The sequence below is a fragment of the Fusarium coffeatum genome (genome assembly GCF_003316985.1).
Source record: "Fusarium coffeatum strain FIESC_28 chromosome Unknown BRIP53273_contig_274, whole genome shotgun sequence".
Lineage (NCBI taxonomy): Eukaryota > Fungi > Ascomycota > Sordariomycetes > Hypocreales > Nectriaceae > Fusarium > Fusarium coffeatum.
The window spans coordinates 53,279-75,551 of NW_022158065.1; the positions used below are offsets into that span (position 1 = coordinate 53,279).

At 47.4% G+C, this 22,273-nt stretch overlaps 5 protein-coding genes across 5 annotated transcripts; 3 read left to right on the forward strand and 2 right to left on the reverse strand.

Annotated features, from left to right (window-relative positions):
- Positions 1-513: 513 nt before the first annotated feature.
- Positions 514-6,292, reverse strand: FIESC28_09934 (uncharacterized protein; the record flags this gene model as incomplete). Its single annotated transcript, XM_031164069.1, has 7 exons — positions 514-1,354; positions 1,536-1,633; positions 1,833-2,071; positions 2,118-2,211; positions 2,278-2,607; positions 3,045-3,860; positions 4,370-6,292. The coding sequence occupies 7 exons, from the start codon at positions 6,290-6,292 to the stop codon at positions 514-516; spliced, it is 4,341 nt and encodes a 1,446-aa protein (XP_031011856.1).
- A 3,102-nt stretch (positions 6,293-9,394) lies between these two features.
- On the forward strand, positions 9,395-12,644 carry FIESC28_09935 (uncharacterized protein; the record flags this gene model as incomplete). The annotated part of the gene is made up of 6 exons (XM_031164070.1): positions 9,395-9,657; positions 9,712-10,106; positions 10,155-10,419; positions 11,012-11,111; positions 11,163-12,295; positions 12,359-12,644. 6 exons carry the CDS (start codon positions 9,395-9,397, stop codon positions 12,642-12,644), a joined length of 2,442 nt encoding a protein of 813 aa, XP_031011857.1.
- Positions 12,645-13,865: 1,221 nt separating this feature from the next.
- Positions 13,866-14,260, reverse strand: FIESC28_09936 (uncharacterized protein; the record flags this gene model as incomplete). The annotated part of the gene is made up of 2 exons (XM_031164071.1): positions 13,866-14,012; positions 14,069-14,260. The coding sequence occupies 2 exons, from the start codon at positions 14,258-14,260 to the stop codon at positions 13,866-13,868; spliced, it is 339 nt and encodes a 112-aa protein (XP_031011858.1).
- Positions 14,261-17,653: 3,393 nt separating this feature from the next.
- On the forward strand, positions 17,654-19,740 carry FIESC28_09937 (uncharacterized protein; the record flags this gene model as incomplete). Its single annotated transcript, XM_031164072.1, has 2 exons — positions 17,654-17,708; positions 17,768-19,740. The coding sequence occupies 2 exons, from the start codon at positions 17,654-17,656 to the stop codon at positions 19,738-19,740; spliced, it is 2,028 nt and encodes a 675-aa protein (XP_031011859.1).
- Positions 19,741-21,143: 1,403 nt separating this feature from the next.
- FIESC28_09938 (uncharacterized protein) lies at positions 21,144-21,929 on the forward strand (the record flags this gene model as incomplete). Its single annotated transcript, XM_031164073.1, has 1 exon — positions 21,144-21,929. The coding sequence occupies one exon, from the start codon at positions 21,144-21,146 to the stop codon at positions 21,927-21,929; it is 786 nt and encodes a 261-aa protein (XP_031011860.1).
- Positions 21,930-22,273: the final 344 nt, after the last annotated feature.

Consider the following 22,273-nt stretch of genomic DNA (forward strand, 5'->3'; position numbering starts at 1 on the left):
GTGGCAGAGTATCCATGCGAATAAACTCATAAGAGAAAGACCTTTTCGTACCCCAACACGAACAATTCGGATAGTGCCGAGCCAATGGACCAGCCAATAGCAGGGTACCAGCAGCAACAATCCACCCAGCAGCCGTAAACCCATCTCCCATTTTATCATAGCGCACGCTGTAGTATATTCCTAAGCTAGCACTACCCACTACAATGAGGAACATCAAGAAACAGAATATGTAGCAGGGCCGTGGCAGGTAGAAACTTGTCGGTGGTTTGGCTGATTCCGGGAACAATGATGGGCCGAGCATTTCATATGACACTTGCGGAAGATTGTCTGGCTGCGGTTCGCGCTCAACAAGTGTGGTTGTAGACCGTTCATGGCGACGTTGGCGTTGGAGACCAATGCTTCGAGTGCTGCGGCCTGTTTGGAAGGTCGCCATTGTTGATGTATCGACAGACGTTGGGGTCTGTTGTGATAATTCTGACAAAAGTTAGTGGAGAAAATCTAATGGAATTCTTATTAATTACTGATTTGTGATGTCCATTCGTCTAATGTCTCGGCAATTTGTCTGGTTCCTTCATCCGAGGGGCTAAGTTTGATCATTTGTATATGATCGGCGATGATGGGAATGGCTTCGTATTCGTCAATCGTATCAATGGTAGCTAACAGCTCTGGAACAGAGGGCTTTGTTGTTGCGGGTTCAGGACGATATGTCAAGAAAGATACTGCTTCCACTTTATTCAGATGATCATCCTCGCTCATATCCCCGACCGACTCTATGTGTGTCGAAGTAGCGCGATCCTGCTTAGCATCTGTATATAGGTCAAGGGAGGCGTCTGCCACCACTATATCAGTAGACCCGGCGTATAACCTCGCGATCCGAGTATTCACGACCGGCTTCCATTCCGCTTTGTGAGGAGTTCCGATGAAGATAATTCCCTTAAGCACAGAGTAAATCGCGGCGTCATGACTTGTGGGGCGGCTGTAGTAGCAGTAATTGACTACTTCCTTGAGGACTAATCCGCCAACACGATGTGCCACAAAAATGAGTGGACGTAACGGCGTGTGCTGACGATGGTATATGAGGCCATGACGAAGATCGCTAGTGCAATCGAATACGTCAAACTGTCTTTCGCCGGGTCCATCATAAGGACCGTATCCATAGCTGAGGATACGGACTTTGTCAATTTGGGAAGGTAGGAGTGATTTTAGCCATGGCGCAGACTCTGTGCATGCAACCTTGGGGTCCCCTGCTGTGCCGTGTATAAGACATATGTCGGCGATGGCATCGGCGTCATCATGTATGACCTCCATACCGGTTGGAAAATATGATGAATATGTTTGCTGGGACTTCGACTCGCTATTCATAGATTTTAGTGTATCTGAGTGAGTTTATGGATATTTAGACGTAATATTCTTTGTAAAGTTTAAAAGGAAAGGGTTGTGATACCGGCGGTGAAACGTCACCTTTCAGCCCCAAGTGCACTTTCAGCTGATGGTTCGCCAGCTGCCTCATGAAACACCACCAATCATGAACACACCCGAATGCCGAGGCACAGCCATAACCGTCTGGCCCTATGATAACCGAAAGCGTGTCGGAAGGAATTGAATCAGAGACCAATAGTGAGTTCTTCTTACGCTATCAAATCTGAGAGAAGCTATACTAGTGTTACTGTCTGCACATCAACACCCTTCTCTATCAAGGCACACATCTCCAACCGTAGATCGTGAGGAACAACCTTGCCTGTCTCATGTACGAAAATAGGGCAACAAATAGGATCATCGGTTTCCATGCCCCATTTCGAGAATAGCCATCCTTTTGGAAACGGTATGGGTACCAGTCGCGGATCTCCCATAGTATGCTCCCCTGTGCCATGGTTTAGAAAATGGGTTCGAGTGATTCCGTCGCTGCGTTTAATCTCTTGGACACTGTAGTTGAGAGGAAGAGGGCCTAGAAGTGTCTCTCCATGCATGACGCCGTGTACGAAGCAGTCGCCGAGAGATCTACGTTTGTTGTTGGATGTTGGGCGAACGAGGATGGGGACTTGACAGCCAAGGGGGATAAATACTTCATCACCTAGGGATGTTAGTTTTTGTGCTTGTAGAAGATGTAAAAGACTTACCTTTCTCTACTGTTCCTCTCGTCCGACAATGGCCGAGATATCCATCGCTAGTAAGGAAGCAATATGAATCCTCTAGTCCAACTATCATTTCGTTCTGATATTGCGTCAAGTCATACGGACTTTGTCTGCCTTGAGTCAGATTGATTATATGTTCTCGCACATGCTCAAACTCAGGCCTTCCAACATGAGGAACTCTCTCCTTGAACCTGGAGTGTGTAAGAACATGCAGGTGCGCGTCCAAAAACGATTCCCCTGTTCGATGCCGTTTCTCCATGATCTTCTCGAGACCCAGTTCGTTGAAGTAATCTGCCAAGTCTTGGAAGTTTTTGATCTCGAGTCGGTATACATAAGGGATGGTGTCTAGACGAATGCCTGCCACTTCCAATTCGTTCGGGCCATACAGGGCTGAATGTGATGGGGAGAAGCTTGCTGCGCTGAAACCATTACCTGGTGGAATTGTATCAAGTGCTCGCGCAGTCCAATCCGGAACCTAAGAAGGCCAGTTCTCATCACACGAAACTGTCCCAACCCCATTTATGCCTGTTCTCAGTAAGAGATCAAGACGTCCATAGAATCGGGAATACTCCAGGAAAGCCTCTCTGTAAACTTCCAGAACAGATTTTGAGTAATCTGGTTCGATCCGGCTCGCCCATTCAGGTGGCGCAAAATTCATCAACCCATAGATTCTATCATGAGGAAGTTGGCAACCAAGATCATGATACTTCCAAAGAATATCGTCAAGTCTTGTACTCTTGACGTAGAAGAAATCCTGGCCATTTCCCACAAATGGCGCTGCAAACGTCCTTTTGTTCCGTCATCGTGTTCAGATATCAAGATCATAGCAGCGCCCTGCAAATCCGTCCAGAGAATAGTCTCACGGCCGCATTGGACTATCGAAGACGGACTTCAGAGATGAATTTCTTGTACCACCCATAACCTTCGGAACCAGAGGCGAGAGAACAGGTTTCCGATGGTAATTTCGGTGAGGGTATTGAACCGTGGTGGAATGTCGCATTTGTGCCATGAAGGATCAGAACAACCTGGTCTGGCTTCGCATGCTCTGTTTGACTTCCATACTATATTCTGAGCAATGTCCTTCAGTGTAGACAAAGCCAAAGTACTTCCCAAGAACGCTGGTCCTATCCAGGCAACGACTCTTGTCGCGAGTCTGAAGATGTCACCCATGCGTTTGACTTCGTGGTTGCGTTCTTCGATGTCGCTTTGATCGATGGATAATGCGTCGATCCACATTGTTCGGGGGCTGTGAGGATACCGCAAATATCGGAGCGCTTCGTCTAAGTTCTTGCCTATACACAGTGACCCTTGGTATGACCCTACGGTCCCATCTCCGATTGCTTCGACTCTTACAGGTGAAGTCGCGATCCCAGACCCCCAAGTATACGAGAGTGCCTCGTAGACAGGCTGAGCTTTATTATTCTCAGGCGCGAATTCGTGATCGTATAGACTTTGGTCAACGAGTGGATCCGGATGAGTCCATGAAGTCTCATCTGTGTCATTGCTGACGAATATCGTTCGACCCTCTAGTGTACTAAATACGCCCCATGGTGATTCCTCCGGTATAGTCTTTTTTATCTTCTCGATCGAGATCGATGGCGAGTTTTTGTCGATAGGTGGTGGAACGAGTGAATGATGTGAAATGTCGATTTTGATAGGGTCGTCGAATCTACCAGGCCATGTTGTGATGACGCGAATCTCATTGAGACCTTCGTGCAGGCATTGATACTGAAACGTCGACATGTTTTCTACACAACATGAAATTCTTGTTGGCTAGGGACTGATGACTTCGAGCATGAAATCTGACATCTTCTCTGAGTCATATGAGCGTATTTCGATGTGTCTCGGGACCGAGGATAGTTGCATTTACCCGATTCTGGCAATCTGTAATGTCCTTCCCGAATCCAACGGGGCTGTGCCTCTGTGGACCCCGAATTATGCGCGATCGATCTGCCAATTGGAATTGCATACAATGAGATCGAGATTGTCTTGTTTCGTTAATCGAAAATGATCTCACGGGCGGCCTCGTAAGGCTGAATTTGCTACCCACTCTTCTACCGATCCTCGAGCTAGTACAACTGTACGACAACACAATCACTTCAGGCACCGAAGTTTGAGGAGTAAATCAATTTGTCTAACTGGGTATCCTTCCTAAAACCATCCGGGGCAGAATTAAGTAATGTCTAAGAGCTATGGAAATCTGGCAAAGCGCTAAATAACGAATAATCGTAACAAACCGAGTCCAAAAACAACGGATCAAATCGTGGCATCGCAGAATCCATATTTCCACGCGTCGGCGATAACAGCGACAAACTCCCTCCCTGATCAGCTGTGCCAGTTATCGCAGGCGTAGTATTTGGAAGAGTCTGACACAAAGGCAATGCATTCATCCTATCCATAGCATCTGCGATAAGTTCTGAGGCACAGCACCGAAGACGATCGTACTCAGATTCCGCCGTGCGCCACATCCGTCGCGCGCTTTTTAAACAGCCCAACACTAAAGTCACGCGGTTGTAGTGATGCTCGAAGCATTCATCGGGATGGCCTTGGGTGGTGGCGAGTTGGATGAAGCCACAAAGAGCAAGGGCGGGGATGACGAAGGGTGTGTGTTTGGGGACGTTAGGGCAGAGGGATATGCAATCTGATATGCGTCGCGATGCATCTGTTGCTTTTATGCCTTGGATCAACGTCGTGGATGATGAGAGTGGGTGATTTTGTGCGACTGGGATGAATGGGTCTTTGGAGTCCACTAGAAGAGAGTGAAGATTGCTGCGAGGGAGGTGTAAGAGCATGCTCGCGAGAGCGATGACCATGTGTGCTTGAAACATCATTTCGTCGATGTTTCCATAAGAGTCTACGATTTCCAGTTTGCCGGGAGGTAAGTGGTTTGACCAGCTAAGTAGAGCATTCTCGATTGATTGTGAATGATCATGGCTGGTGCTCTTCTTCTGGTTTAGCAACAAAACTCGGCCTAGAATCGTTGCTGCTTCGATGCGATAACTGTACGACGAAAATGTGACGTCGCCAGTTAAGAGGACCCGCCGTTTGAACTCTAGGACATGATGTGGTGGGGGAATATCCAGGCGTCCATTGTAGAAAGCTTCTTCGCATGGTAGACAGACTTTCGGTGGAACGCTACTACATCGAAGATTCATCGTCTTGGGTGGTATAGCCATGAGAATATCCGTGACATAAATCTCCCACCACGTCCGTCTTAAACTCTCAGCTTCGATCGGATTGTCTAGTTGTCTGGCGGCTGCAAAGTCATTGAGATGCATACCCAGATCCATGGCCATTCTCGTGCACTGCTCAAACGTTTTACCAGCGGCGTCGAGATCGCCGCCAAAGAAGAGTAGTATCGAGTAGATGAGAAGTGATTGAACCATAGAAGTTGAGTTATCCGTGATTGACAGCATATCCGTCGCGACAGAAGCTCTGAGCTGCGCATTGGCTCCTGATGGGGAGTAGTGAGAGCCAGCAAAGTCCACCATGCGCCGAAGATACGGCGGATAATTTCGAGATGTGAAGGCGGAGCTTGGAACCAGAAATGGGTGCGCGTTGTGAAAGTTTTCGTAGTAAAGCCGAAGTAGACGGTCGTTTTCAGATGAGGCCGGGACCGGCGCATGCGTGTTGATACTTCCAAGGTTGGTGCTCTCTATTGCGTGCGATATCAGGCCCGGGTCAAGGTGGTGGTAGAATGACATGGCAGGATCATTCAAAGGCTGCTGCACTGGAGCAGGAGGTACTTGAGTTTGATGATCGCTTGCCCTTCTCTCGCTCGAACTATCCGACACCGAACCTTGATGAGCCGGTCGTGGCGTAAGCTGTGCCAATCCATTCCCAGGAATGCCCTCCTGCGACGAGGAAGTCGGCGTAATGGGCAAACTGATTGGGTTCACATTCACACTCTCCATAAATCCGGTGGGTTCACTCTGACTCGACCTCATCATGAGCCTTTTCGGTTGCGTATCAGAGCGAAGCTTCTTTCTCCGTCCTCCGCGCCGCGACGGCTCGTAGAAGCACACCTGGTCGGTCTCTGTGCATCGTGAACAAGAAGGTTTTCCCGCATCGCATTTGAGGTGCTGTTTTCTGCAGACGGTACAGGCGAGGGTTGCTATACCGGATGGTTTGATTGACGGCGATGATGAAGAGACCGTCATTCTGATGGCGGGCGATGTTAGATGGTTAGAGGAAGTGGGAGTGGGCGAGGATGAGTCGGCGATTGAAAGATAAGCGGGAGGGCTTGGTAGGACGAGGTGTGATGGGAAGCGAGATAAGGTAAACAATTATTACATTGGCTGATAAGAGCTCGAGTTAGTCCTATGCGCTGATTCTAAGCTTGGTATGATTATACGGAGTAAATGTCGGATTATTTTGAAGATGCATGAGTATCATGTTATCTCAAAGGAGCAGAAGCAGAATCAAGAATCAAACTCCGACTTTGCAGGTGGATGCTCACCGACTTGTTGTAAGCATTCTAACTGGCTGCCGAGCAGATAAGCTCAGCTGAGTCAGGTCGTCTACCAATGAACAGCCATCGATAAGCCATCAAGTCCCCACGCCTTCCCAAGACAATACGAAGTCTAAGCCGAGGGTCGTACATGACATCGTCCCTGTAGGCTACTTAATTCAGGAAAATACACAGATAGGGGTAGAAGAATCATTTTTGGAACTTCAGATAATCGTAAGACATCTTTTCACTAAATAGGAGAAAGCTGGATCGCTGTACAGAGGTAACCCCTTTCCCCTTCGGCAGTTCAATCGCCGACCGAGGGCAGAAGCGGGTACCTCCGGCTCTTGGTTATCTGATACCTGGCCAATAATCATCGACTTTCAGTCCCCGACAGCAGCACAACAGCTTTCTCGGCGATTGAGAAATGCGAAATGCAAACTGGCAAGTCGAAACGAAACAGCTAGGGCTTCAATATTTGCAATTCAGAATCGAATCATTTTGATTCCGAGCATCATACTATTTCTTAACACTTTTATTGCAATGCCTGCAATCTACCCGAGTTCGCTTTTTCGCCATTGGCCTTACTTTGGTGCAAGGGACATCATAGCGGGTGTCCCACTAAAATTCCAGGCACTTTCCCCTGTACTGTCCTTCGGGGAGCTGCCCGTCTTCCTCCAACAACAACTCCCTTACACTATTAGTTCTTTAGATCGCAACCACAGAAATTGTGGTCCGCTAAAGTGAACCGTCAGAGACTGTACTGATGTGTAGGCTAAGGCAATAGAGAACTTACATCCTTCTTTGGAACAGTACATGTAGTCTAGGCCCGACTCCGGGTCACTAGTGGTGACGTTTACACGCTGGACAGCATTCATGCAGTCGGAACAGTTACGGACACTCGCGCACCGACCTGAACATGCGTATCTGACAAGATGAGAACAGAATTCATGGCACTTTCTCTCAATTCCGAACAAAGGGTGGTTGCACGGCCTCCAGCATGAGCTGTCCAGAAATTGGATACAAAAGCCATACGATCCTCCAGTGCACCAAGGTCCCTTTCCGGCCTCCCATCCTTTGCTGCATGTGCCCGCCAGTACTACTGGGACAGTAGCAAGCACAAGAGAGATTGCAGTCTTGATCGGTTAGTTACTACTTCGATGATGAGTTTGGAAACAACGAACCCTAAGAGAAAGCATAACCTTTGGCTTGAATCCAATTATTCGCGACTTGCTCCAAGGATCTGTTTAAGAAGGTTTCATCCAAGTCGGCGAGCTTAATGGTTGATGTCTCTTGTAGGTGGTTGATGTTGTTAGAAGAAAGAGGGGACAACACCGGATGGAAGTAACGCATTTTATGCTCAACTGAACCCTCATGTGAACCTTGGAGTTATATCGTGCGAATTTGGTGATGCAAGATGAGAGGTGATCATCAAAAGAGGGGACCAGTCATTGAACAGTAGAGAGGACGGTATCAAAGTTTCAGTAGGGCCACAAGACTCACCCGTCAACAGGACCGAAATCTTAAATCGAAATAACAGGTCCGCAATAGGAGGGGCATCGAATCCATGGTGGAGACCTTTTCTTCCGGCTCTGATGTTCGACGAGGAATGATGGAAGTAGCTGACTTTTCATTGCAGACGTCATTGAAAAGTCAGGAGTACTTGAAGATAGGCAGAAGAGAGGAGGAGGAAAAACTTTATATTTGCAAGCAATGATCTGATTCAGGGCTACAACCAACCAACCTCCAGTAGTCCTCCGGGGCTCTAGCAGGAGGCCACCCAGTTACTCACCTGGGCCCAGTACTGAGACAGCCACTTCCAACCACTTCATCATCAGTACGTCAATGTCGGATTCTGTCCAATTGATTATTGCTATAGCATCTTGAACAAAGTTCTTTTACGAATCTTGACTCATCATGGCTCCCTCCCTCTTGTGGGACAACACAATCCATCAGAGGTCATGCAGGGGGTGGTCCCAATTGCTTACATGTGGCCCTGTTGTCCCAGTTAGGTACCAAGACTCGATTCATAAGGTCACACAAAGTCCTTTCAGACTCATTGAAAATCTTACCTAATACTCGCAAAACCTAATAGGTCTCAAGAGCTGCTAGGCAGATTTTCACGAGGACCAATAGCCTCGTTGATCAGTTGCGGAGTCGTTTCAATACGAAACCCTCATTTTTGCAATAGCTGTCGTGGGATCTGCAGCCCATGCTCCGTTAGCATGACCTGACGACGAGAGCAAATATACCGAACCCAATACAAAGCCTAAATATATGATTATGCTTGCGAACGTTAAGAATAGGGGCTGCCGTTTCATAGCTCAACATCCTCATCGAGGAAGGCCCAAACTGTGGCTAGCAAAAGGACGTGCTACCTAGGCACCACAGGATCTGCACTTATCCAAATTCAGGCAGGAATGTCAGCTTTGACAAAACTCCGTAACGTTCGTCTGAGAGGTCAAATATACCCCGGGTGGGGTCGGATAATAATTCAGCTCGAGGAATATTTCCCTGTTGAGATGTCAGATTTCCGGGAATAAGGCTATCATTGGCTGGCGTATCCGACAGGTCAACACAACAGAAACAACAGTAACGAGTATTGTGTCTCTTTGAGGTTAGAAGGATAGGCGCGCAAGGCACTTTCGTGGCTGATCATCTGAAACAATTAGGGCAACAAGACGCGTGAAAAGACCTCCTTTGAGATTGTTGACAATTGTTTAAAAGTCCAAATTCCACTTGATTCCAAACATTGCATCTGTACCATTCATACTTGCATTCGTTCTACTCACACCCTTTCACAAGATTCAACATGGCGTTCGACCGCAGTCTCTGTACATTGGCTACTTGTAGCGTTGAGCAATACGGCTGGTACCACTATGTACCTAACCTCGGCGCCAACGCCTTTTATCTTGCAGTCTTTGCCATTTTCGCCGTTATTCAGCTCTACCTCGCGATCCGATACAAAGTTTGGGGCACCTTTGCTGGTGGTCTGGTACTGGGTTGCGTCGTAGAAGCGATTGGCTATGCCGGTCGCGTTATGCAAGCCCGGGGGGATGGCATATTCAAGAAGAAGTTTGTATGCTCCTGTTTTCGTAGAGTAGTTGACTGACAGATATCCTTCTTTAGGTACTTTGTTATTCAGCTCGTGTGCCTTACTATTGCACCTGCTCTCATCTCGGCGCCGATCTATCTGTCCCTCGGGCGAGTCGTCAAAGCATATGGAAGACAATTCTCACTTATGGCGCCCCGCACATACGCAATTATCTTCATATGCTCTGATGTTGTCTCGTTAGTCCTCCAGGCTATGGGCGGTGGAATGGCCGCGGTTGGAAAGACGCAAAAGAAGGTTGATAGAGGTGTATACATCTTGGTAGCCGGCTTGGCTTATCAAGTCCTATCTTTGGGTGTATTCATGGGCTTGGCAACACACCTCTGGACTCGCATCCGCAAGGGTACAGAGAGTGCCAACCCTCGGTTCCGAGAGTTGCGGGCTTCTAGACAGTTCAGGTCGTTTATCTGGGGTAAGTGAATCCTTCCATTATTTTGAACACTAGGCTAACAACTTGCAGCCCTTAGCATTGCTACTATCACGATCACTATCAGATGTATCTATCGTGTCGTTGAACTCTCTGGTGGCTTCAAGTCTGAGGCTGCCAATGATGAGCCATCTCTGATGGTCCTCGATGGGCCAATGATCATGGCGGCCCTTCTTGCACTTACCATCTGTCACCCGGGACCTCTGTTCTTTGGCGATTGGAAACGACTTGGTGACGACTCGGGATATCCTGAGATCGCTTCAGATGTTGAGCAGATCAAGACGGAGGTTGAACGCAAGTAAGGTATTGGCTGGCTATCATGGGGTACCCCGCGGTTGGTCGGGGCAGACCGTCTCAGTCTCATTTCGCTGAGCGTCTGGCTACAAACTGTCAAGGATGGACATATGTAAATTTCCTTAAATGTATTTACGCTGTGCTTTCTCATTAAACTGGTAATAATTGACTGCTATTTTTATGGAAGTCTCCGGAGTCCGCAATAGGCATAGCGGTTCCCATTTGTGAGTGATTGGCTCATGCTTATCTGAGATTCGTGCTTGGTCAGCTTCCGCGGAAGCGCTGACGCCCTCCGTCTGACATATATCCCGTCCCCAAACAAACTTCCACGGAAGACTTTCAAAGTCGATCAAATCAATATTGGACTAATCTCCTCCATCCAATAGCAGAAAATCGTTTTGACCTGGTTCAAGATGCAGTCCAGCAACCGTCCAAGAAAGGTGGAGTGCTTCCGAGGAGACGCCATCAGAGCATTACTAATTGACACAGGCTTGCGATCTGTGCTATACACGCAAGATCAAGTGCGACGGACAGCAGCCGCGTTGCTCTAATTGTATCACCTACAAGACATCATGTACACATACTGCCCAAAGTAGGAAGTGGAAGCCGCCCAGAGCTCAGCAAGATGCCGAACCTCCGGAAGCTAGAGAGATCCGGAGCCTGAAAGCACAACTACAGCAATTACAAGGACAACTAGTACGTTACATAATCTAGATGACCCATCAAGTCACTAATGTGCCAATGAAGGCTCAGTATCAGGATCAAGAATATGCGACCGCGACTCAGGCCGTGGACTTTGGGGATGTGAACAATACAAGCGGCAGCATGAAGCTCCCCGCGCTGCAGCAAACTATGCACATGATCGGGATTTATCTCAATACCTTCAACTCCATGATGCCTTTGTTTGATCCTGATTCCCTTCTGCAACTCGTCGGAGAAACATACGCTACGCAGCCTCGTGAGCGAGACCCCGTGGCATGGGCTGCCATCAACGTTGTTCTCGCCTTGGCACGGCAACAGATGCCGGACGATGGCGACGCAGACGCTCAATTTGGAACTATCAGTGATTATGTCAACAAAGCACAATCAGTTGTATGGGCCGTCACACTAGGCGAAACTCGACTGCTCAATATCCAGACATTAATTGGCATGGCGATGTTACTACAAGCAGGAAGTGACATGACGCCAGCTTCAGTCATCATATCGGCTACCATGCGCCTAATCCACAAGATGGGACTGCATAACAGAATCTCCACGAAGAATTTGAGTCCCGTTGAGCAAAGGCAGCATGTTCGTGTCTTTTGGTTGGCTTACATTGTGGATAAAGATCTGAGTCTGCGTGCCCAACAGCCTTCCGTTCAAGTTGACGACGACATTGATCTTGATCTGCCTATGCAACTATCCGGTATTGACGAAGGTGATGCTCAGGCCGGTATAGTTACCACGGTTGATGGTAACACCAAGATGAACTACCTGCTTTCTCGTATTCAGCTAGCCAGTATCCAAGGCGATGTCTACGATCACCTGTACTCAACTCGCGCATCAAAAAGAACACCTGAAGAGAGAAGAGTTTCTAGGGAAAGAATTGTCCAATCACTCAATCAGTGGAAAACCACCGTACCGGCAGAGTTCAACGGGGCTAACGTCGTGGCAACTACAAGTAACAATCCCTCTACGGCCACCTTCCTTTGTATCCTTCACACGCGGAGTCTCCTGTGCATGACGCTCATAACTCGAGCCCATGCTTGGGATGAGCAGTGGGTCGTTGGTATACGCGACCATGGGCGAGGGACTAGCTTATTGGAACTACCCATCGAGTGGAAGACAATGGTTGAAGATGCGAGGAATTACATGATATTATATGAGCAGCTATACCAAAGGTACACTTGGTTGAAATGGCGAGTCAGACTTCACTCTACTTATGACCCAGCTAACATATATAGGTTCGCTGCGTGCACATACATCTCAGCGATGGTCATGCTAATGGCAAACAACCTCAACAACTCGCAACAAGCGGAGTTTCAGCAAGACATAATGCATGTCGACAAGGCGCTTGTGTGGTTTCAAGACTTCTTCAAAGACAAGTCAACTACAATGTCTGACATGCTCGGGGATATCTGCACCGAAGCTGTCGAGACAATGAAGCAAAAACGTGCTGAAGATATCGTTACGAATGTTGGCGATAACTGGCTCGCAGGCTTTCTTGACGATAGAGCAACGATGAGGTGAATCGTGGTTATTGTGAAATACGAAAGTCATGGATGGAACTCTCAAGTTTGCCACAGCTGAAGATATGTTGGTAAAAGCTTAAGGACTAAACATATTGAACCCTTTTACTTTTGGCTTATTATTCTACCACTTTGATGGCCTTTGCTCAAAAGTAAACAATAACCCGATTCAGTTCTTATGACTTCGGTAATGATTGGTCTGCCGGAGCTAAATTCCAGTATATATTTCCCTTCACATCCATTACCACTTTTGTTTTGCAAGTCTCGCTCATTACCCAAGGCGTCGTGCTCGACCTCATCGTTTGTCAAATTGTTGAGTTCAAGCTCATAGGCTGAATAAGAGGGTGCCTTGTCAGATTTGTACGGGGCGATAGCGGTCTGATCAGGTGGACTGCGTTCTGAACCAATAGTACAGCTGAGTTGAGCTTTCAAGGGAGAACTCGGGCCTGAACTATAAGATATTGGGTCTTTGAGATCGGATTCAGTGGCTTTGTAACGACGGTCTGCAGATTTGCCACATATTAACTTCCGCCATCCGCTCTCGGTAAATGACGGCACTTTTTGGGACATGCGCAAAGTGAGGTAGACGAGTGAAAAGTTGAAAAGAATGTGTTGCGCGATAATCTGCAGTTCTCTGATCAGACTGTGACGAGAGGACTCGTAGCTTTATCTATATCGTCATTGTTGCCATGCGACTTATCGTCTTTATTGACAACTGTTTGGTAATAAGTACTCTCTATGATGACGTAGACTTTGGGTCATCCTGCGATCAATAATTGTCAATTGATCAAAAATCCAAATATGTAGATAGTCTTAGTCTCGTGATACGCTGGACCCACCGAGCCGACCGAACGGCGATTTCCATAACATTGAGTGAGAATGCCCAATGTTGCTAATCATCATGATTGGATTTAAGGAGGTTGACACTTCCGGAAAACCTGGTACTTTTTGCTTGCTAATTGGTCAAGTCGGCAATTGAGCCGTGCCTAGACTGATGGATATTTGGACTTCATCCACGTTCTCTTGACTCGAAAACGGCTGGAAGTTTATGTGGAACGATTTGTGTTAGCCTTCTCAGAACATCTCAAGCATTAGGAGCAAGGGCAGTCAGCCAAGTAATTAAATATGTCCATTTAGGATATAAAGTTTATATAGCGAAGTAGAATATGTTCCGACATCATTACTTTGGAAAGCCCGACATACCATCTTCATGATAGCAAGTTTAGCAGATTTTCTGGTAGTCACCAATCAGTGGGCAAACCGAGACAGTCTTGCAAACACCCTTGGTGTACCCAGGATAGTAGCCAGGGCAGAAGTCATCTGTGAAGCGAGTCTCCATGTACTCTGACCACGTCGCGGCAGGGAAGCACTATAGATGGAATTGTTAGTGACCCAATTCAACAGACCTGATGAAAATTGACTTACGTAGTCTCGGCCGTCAACTTCGACATTTCCGCCGGCAATGTATTGACAGTAGCCGTCGATCTTGGTCTCGCCCGCCGCGTTGGCACAAGCGCAGGCTAGGACCTCTCTGCCGGCCACTTTAGCTTCCGCGGTGGGGGCGGCCATGATGGCGGGGATGGCGAGAATAATGGCGAAGAGATTCTTGAGAGACATGGCTGCGGTGGATAAAGGTAGAGGAGTGGTGAGGAGGTTTAATTTGTGGTTGAATCAGGCAGTTTAATGTGGCAGGATGAAGGTCAAGAATGTCAACTGACTGAGCAGACAGATAGCTCTTTTATACCCATCTTGATCCCGGATCGGTAAATTCACATGCCCCCCTCATTACTTGTAAACAAAGCTTCATAATCATTACGAAAACTATACAATGCTGATTTAGGGATTCCACCGATGTTGTGTTTACTAGCATAGCAAGAAGCCCCTCATCACAAGGCAAGTTTCTGGCAACATGCCTCGCCAGGTTGCACTATAGCCCATATCTGGTAGGCATACTCCGCCCTATATAAACATATCTTAGTGGAGATCCAACGTTTCTTCCTTGATAGAATCCCCAAATGGCAGGACCCTCAGGTCGCACAGATAACAACCGCACCATTCAAGGGTCCATGCCTGCTGAAGAAGCCTGATATCGCAAGGATTGTGGTCGGCTACCCCTGCAGTTACTACGCTAGGGTGGGATGGTAGAGCGGGATCGCCGAAAGGATATCTAGTATTAATGGTAGTTTAAATCCGCTCCCACGCACATGCGGGGAAGCTGATAATTAACGTGCTGTGTCTAGGATCGCGGAGATGCATCCGTTTACCTGATATCATTTAGCCGATGATGTGATTACTTGATCTGGATGCCTAGTAGTATTGGCAGTCATGCATGGGGAGCCACACTTGAAGTTGAATGAGGGAACACTCCCGTGTTTATTTATTTCAATCTCTGTTATTACCGTTTCGGTCTTGTCAGCATATTCTCATTCGTCCTTCAAATTCTCTGTACGAGCGCTACATCCAGTGACCAACAAGAATATTAGCATTTTGGGAAGGTCACATCAATTGAGGACAGAAGAATTGCAAGCCCGGGATGGATTAACTGGAGGTTGTATCATCCGGAGGTCCCTTCTCTTGCATGATAGTTATTTTGTCCGTCGGGGTTTTGTCGGTTTGGATGCGAAAACTGACCAGATGACAGACCTTTCTTATTTTCGAGATATAAAAGCCAGGCCCAACCATGGTGGTCGGCAGTCAATCGCATTGTGGATAGAGGAATGGAGATGATACGTCCTACCGGTAGCTCGAAGTTTATAGCGATCTTAGCGGATGGTCAATGATTATTGGCCTTGATCAGTAAAAGTGTAGGCATCACTGAGGGGCATAGGGTCAACATCGACAACTAGACATCTTTACCAGAGCGATTACCAGCTTCTATTTCTAAGTGTCTATCGGACTGGAGCCTTTGACATTAACATGTCGTTGTACGTATTGAGCCTTTAGCAAAACATAGGTTTTGTTGAGATAGTTTTTGAGTGTAATGAGCATATCGTTCAACCTTGAGGCTATCCTCAAGTGGGATTAGCTTAGCAGGACCAGACACTTGGTGTTGAAAGCCAAGGGACCAAGTTAATGATGTCATGTGTCTTTAACAAGGGACGAAAAAAGATGGCGTCACGAACATCTTGGACCCTGGTATAGGGTAAACTATCTGGGCAAGCGTCTACGAATCGGTTGTACTGGATTTATTCACTATCCAACGCAATCAGAGAAAAGAAAATAGAAAAAAAGAAAAGGCACGAGTCATCGCTTTAGTCTCGATTTAGAAAACACGACACCTGAGTAGCACAGAAGCTTGCATTGATCTGTCGTTGAATTCTGGGATAAACATACCCAGCCCAGTTGGCAGATACCAAGAGAACACGCGACACAACGGCAACAATAAACAGTTCTGTAACCAAGAATACTGATGTATGACTCGAAGTACATTGGCAAAGAGTCACAAGACCATCTACAATTACAGTAAACATTTATCTACGCATCATTCGCAGTAAATCTCGAGATGTTCGCCTCTGGAATTCGTTATCTGACGTTATCTTATCAGATAAGATAGCGTTCCCCAGACATGATCGTCATACACTCCACGTTAGTTAAACCAAAGGGTGTCAGGAATAATTCCACGAAAATTGTCTGAGGCAGTGTCACCATCGAAAATGTATCAGCTGGCCTTCAGAAATCTTCCTTGATGACTCGGGGATTCAAGGTGATGACACAAAGTCCGTTCTTGGCTGCTTCTCACCGCCGAGCCATTTCACCAACCAAATGACGACAAGAACAAGCCGAGCGCCCAGAAATTGTTTTTCATTGGAAGCCCTGCATTTGCAGGATTTCTGAAGGATTGTGCAATGTAGTGCAGTACCGTCCCTGGGCGTAGATCATCCCCCCGTGGCTTCCGGCGTCATAGAAGTTTACCTCTTCGATGCATACTTCGGTGCATACCTTTTAACGCCGTCTATGTACAGTAACAGTACCGGGACCTTAAACCATGTACTCTAGTACTGTACCTTAAAACGTTAAAACGCTTATGCTTACGCGGACATTTCGTATTTGTTAGAGTCTAACATGGCTGTGCGACATGAGAGATGGCTTATTCCTCGCCACGTTGACGAATCTCCTGCATGCTCAGTTTCACCCGAGACAATTACTAGCAAAAGTCTCGGCTATTGAAGTCCCTGATCCTCTATAGCCTCAGATCAGACTTTCAGTTACCAATCAGGTACCAAGAAATGCGAGATGATGCTTAAATATAAAAGGCTTGTCTTGGAATTCCAGTCTAGTGGAACATGGCTTTTCTTGTTAATTGTTTAGTAAGAAGGGGACCACGCGGACTGAAATGCCAAGAATGGACATACGTCAGCTCGGGCGTCATTGAACTCTACAAGTGGGTAAGGGTCTTTTCGTCTTTTTTGTCTTTCGGATTTAAGCCAAGACTTTTGTCAGCATCTCCGTCTCATCCCACCTCTACAGTACCTTCATCTCCAAACTCCATGGCGGGGTCCGGGTCCCGGAGGTGCCGGATGATGTAGTGTATCAGAAACAATTTAAGCTTAATCCACGGGAATTTGCGACGAACAAGGTTATTTTTGAGACAGGAACAGTAGAGACTCAACTATCGGATAATTTTCTAGTAGTAATTTAATTGATTAGATAGATGTCAATACAATATGATAGGACCTCTGATGTAATGAGAAAGCAGCGCTCAATCTGACTCGATATGGAGTAAACCTCGCGCTCTCGGCTCCCCGAAGCCTTGTGAAACACACAGAACTGCACGCACTCTGACGAAACCCAAGTGGCTCAGCTGCCTTGGAATAAGCCGATCCCGCCCAGGCGACTTAACGTCTTGGCTTCGCTAACTGGCCAAGACAGTCCCTGTGTCATAGAACGACATGGGGGGCAACCCTTGTCTTGGAACGGAAAATGATATGTATATGTTTAACTAACCTCCCAATTCCAGTGCTTGTTTCAGAAAGATCTACTTTCCTTTCTCGTCGTGGAAAGTGAGCAGCTATGAGTCTCTTGACCTTTTTATTATTGCTTGTCTTGCAGGTTTTCCAAGTGCAAGGTATGTCATGCCAAGACATGTTAGGCCTGGTCCATATTTACTGACATCACTGCCCCCAGCACATTCAAGAGCTAGAGACACCGTTGATAAATCAGCTGCTATTGAGAAGCTTGAGTTCTCACAGGATCCGCATACTATTGGCGCTGCATCTTCATTTCAAGTCGAGTTTGATGTTCCTTATGAGCGTCAACGAATTACGCTCAACTTGCAGCCATCAAGACATGTGTTGACACAAAACACGAATATTGAGCATGTCAAGCCGAATAAGAAATATGGACAGACTCTGGATCTCAAGGGCTCTAGCCCGTTGTTATACAAGGGAGTCGCTTGGGTGAATGATGATGAGAAGCAAACCCGACGGAGAGTAGGGTGGGCACGAATGATGGTGCGATATCGAGAGGGACGACATGTGATTGAAGGTACATTTACGAATGACGGCGCTTACCACCACATTTCCCTCGACTCGAATTATCGACAGACGCGACGACTGGATAATAGCGATTCGAAGGAAGCCAAACGAAACATGAGAGTCTGGAAGGAATTGGTGGGCCCTGAACATGATGCCATTCTTAAGCGATCCGCGACAGAGAAGCCATCCTGTGGAGCCCATAGATTCAACCCGGAACAATTCGCATTCGAAGAAGCCGAAAATTACGAGGGAATGAAGAAGAGAGACGATTCTCATCCTCCCCTTGGAATCACCCGTCGACAAAACCCCAGCGACTGGTTCGATCCCGCCAACCACGTTGGAGACACAGATGGCTGTCCTTCATCTCGACGAGTTGCCTTGGTCGGAATCGCAGCCGATTGTTCATACACAGCTGAGTTCGACAACATGCAAGATGCTCGCGATAACATTATTTCGATGGTCAATGTTGCATCTCAGGTTTACGAGGATACTTTCAACATCGCCTTGGCAATCCAGAACTTGACCATGTCCGACCCATCCTGCCCCGCTGACGCACCGACCTCCATGCCCTGGAACCTCCCCTGCACTGCCAACGTTGACATCAACACCCGGCTCAACCTCTTCACGAGGTGGAGAAACAGGATGCGCGATAACAACGCTGTTTGGTCTCTTTTGACAGCCTGCAGAAGTGGCTCAACAGTTGGTATCGCTTGGATCGGAAGTATTTGCAACCGATCGGGAAGATCTATCTACGGCGGCGGAGGTACTGCGTCTGCGAATGTGGTCGTTCGCACAAGCAACGAATGGCAGGTCTTTGCGCATGAGCTGGCGCATAACTTTGGAGCCGCTCATGACTGCACGTCCAGCGAATGCAGCGATGGATATTCCCGCAGTGATGACTGTTGCCCGCTTAGTCGCTCAACATGCGACGCGCGAAATCAGTATATCATGAACCCGCAAAGCACACCAGGAATCGAGGAATTCTCACCCTGTACTATCGGAACCATTTGCACCGGCATTGGAGAGGAGCACATCGACACAAGCTGTCTGGTATCCGAGGATGATGTGCCAGACATCAATGACAGTCAATGCGGTAATGGAATTGTCGAGCCTGGAGAAACATGCGATTGCGGTGGTTCAAGACGCTGTCCCTCTGATTCCTGCTGCAACCCCGAAACATGCCAACTTCGTGAAGGCGCCGAATGTGATCCCGTCAGCGATGGGTGTTGCACCGAAGAATGCCGCGTTGCAGACAGCGGCTTGGTCTGCAGAGAAAGCACAGCCGACTGCGATCCCGAGGAGCGCTGCGACGGAAGTTCAGGTCAATGTCCCATCGACGTACAAAACTGTACCGACGACGACGACTTCGACGGTGATGGTAGAAGCTGGTTCGATCGAAACCGCACAGCTGTTATCGCGACAGCTGCTTCAGTCGGTGGTTTCATTGTTCTTCTCACCCTGTGCTGTCTACTCTCATGTTTGAGAAGGAGGAGCAAGGCGAGAAAACAGAAGGAGGCCAAGTTGAGGAGTATGAGTGATGGATCGAATCCTCCATCTTTTGATCAGGCGAGAGAGACTACGCAGATGCCGACTGCGCCTAGGATGACGCATAGATATACATAGTTTGGACGCTTTGCTTGGAGTTTTGGGTGAGGCGTTTTGATGGATAGATATGAGTATACGATACAATTGAATGTCATGAATGAGAATACTGGCTGAACGAAATTCCAAAGTTGAATTGCCCGCGATACTCATCTATGCTGTTTAGATGCAATTGGCATCTGCAATAAAAAGCAAGCCGTAACCGAACCTCGGACGTCTTCATGATCCTTATCATAGCATCTCCCTGGAGACCGACCAAGGCACAAAGGGGACGAGCAGCTTCAAAGAGCGCTGTCCACCCCAAAACAAAGCGAAATAATCTCAGTTTTTTATCCATCCTCCGTTTAGAGTCATATAAGACTTTTCAACAGCATCATGTCTACTCCGTCACCGCAAGACACCTTCCAAAAAGGAAAAGCCCAAACGACATCCTTGTCCCTACTGGAGACAGTCTGACGGACTTGAAGCTTTCCCAGTTACAAGCCGCAGCTGGATTGCCATCCGGGCTTGCCACCGTAAACCTGGCTATGCGGCGGTGGACAGCGGGAGTCTTGTCGAAGACGGTGACTTTCTACACTCGCCTTGATCGCAATCATCCCATAGACCTACGAGATCAGCCCCCATCTTTGCTTGTTTAGTATGAAGTCGTCGTAACCTTGTAGTTGAATAAACGCCCCGGTTACCTGACACCCACGAAGGGTTGATAGACAGCATCCTGTCTTCAACGAAGATCAGAAGACTCTATAAAACAGAAAATCAATGATCGTGGGTACAGTGGAGTAGATAGAGTGACATTGGTTTGTCTCTGTTAACGACGGCATGTTTGACGCCAGCAGGGAGTGTTATTGAGTGAATTGACAACAACGCATGAGATTTACCTTGATGCGAATTTGAGGGGCGACTTCAAACGATGCAAACGGGATGTCATGAGAAGCGGTTTCATTAACATATGTAACCTTGAGCAGTTTGTATCTAGCAGCCCCGTCTATAATGGCAATCGCGACGCAGAGTGGTGTTTTCGAGCAGTGTTTTCGAGCAAAAACAGAGAAATTGTCAGCAAACCAGTGGCCGACAAACAAAGAAAAAAGCCTTGGGGTGAATGATGCAAGTTGCTTGCGTTCAATTCATTGGCTTTCTCATGTTGTACAAGGGGAAAACCCACTCTTTGATTCTGCCATTTGCACAGTAGGCCACCTGCAATCCTCCTCCCTAGGCATCACCTCATGCGACTTCGATGAGAGTACTTATTCCTGCCCAGAACATCAACCAACAGCAACCTTCTCTCTCCATCGATTCAAGACTTCCTACATTGAGGACTCTTGACCAGCACAATGTCGACGCCATCTTCTGGAGGAACCTTCCCGTTTCTGGCACTTCCGCCTGAATTACGCAACAAAATCTATCAATTTTGCTCTCCACAAAGCATGCGCTTTATATTATGCGGTAGCAGTTGCAAGAGAGCTCCGGACGAAGAAGGCGACATCCAGACCATTGCAGATATTGAGCACGAGACAACTACTTCGTCTGAACAGAATGCTGATTCGGTAGGACCTATCACGTCTGCACACACCGACCTCCGAAGCTCTCTCCCTCAACTCCTTCGAACCAGCCGCCAGATACACAATGAGGCGAGAGCACTCCTATACAATAACAACTGCGTTCATGTTCACTTTGGAGAGGAGCTGCGAATCGTTTTACCAAAATATCGAAAAGAAATTCGACATATGGTTATAAATCTATATTACACTAACCCGTTTTTGCATGAACCCGAACACGAAGAAGGTCGGTACTTGGAGGCATGGCCAGAGTTGCTAAGTGGACTATGTAGTCTGCAACTTATTGTAAGCTGCCTGTCATGGTATAATCCGGATGAATGGGCGGAAGTGATGAAAATGCACCTAGAGTTCATCGACTTACATATCCCTCCACAAGTGAAGGTCGAGGTAGACACGGACGGGGACGAATCGACCCGCCAGCTGGTAAACGACAACATCTCAAACCTCTGCACCTTCGAGAGACTTGCTGCTGGAGATGAGTTCTTCAAAAGAGGTGTATTCGCTCGGAGCGACCGTGACTACGACTTGGACCTGGACTTGGACGAGCGTTCGTCTGAAGACGATGACGATGACGATGACTTTATCGATCACAATAACCCTTACTACCCTTTGTATCAGTTGTTTTTGAAGTTGGAGACAAATGAAAGCGCTTGAGAGTGGCTAGCGATGGACGAAAACAGTTCATAAGGGCAGGAATGCTGGATACTGTTGATTAGAAACTTTGTAAACGGTTGTGGATGACGCATGCTAAGCTAGTTTGATTAAGTTGCCGAATTCAATTAATCTGAGTCTAGGATAGAATTGAATGTCATGAATTGTATAAAAACATTTGCCTACATTCATCACTGTCAGGTACTAATGCCATCGCTAACAGCGCAGAGCCACGCAGCCACAAGACCATCTACCAACAACCCTTGCAGGCCAAGCATGATGTTGATTGGATCACAGTAAACGCTCAGTAATGTTGCTGAGTGGTGGATTTTGGTGGTATTTTGATA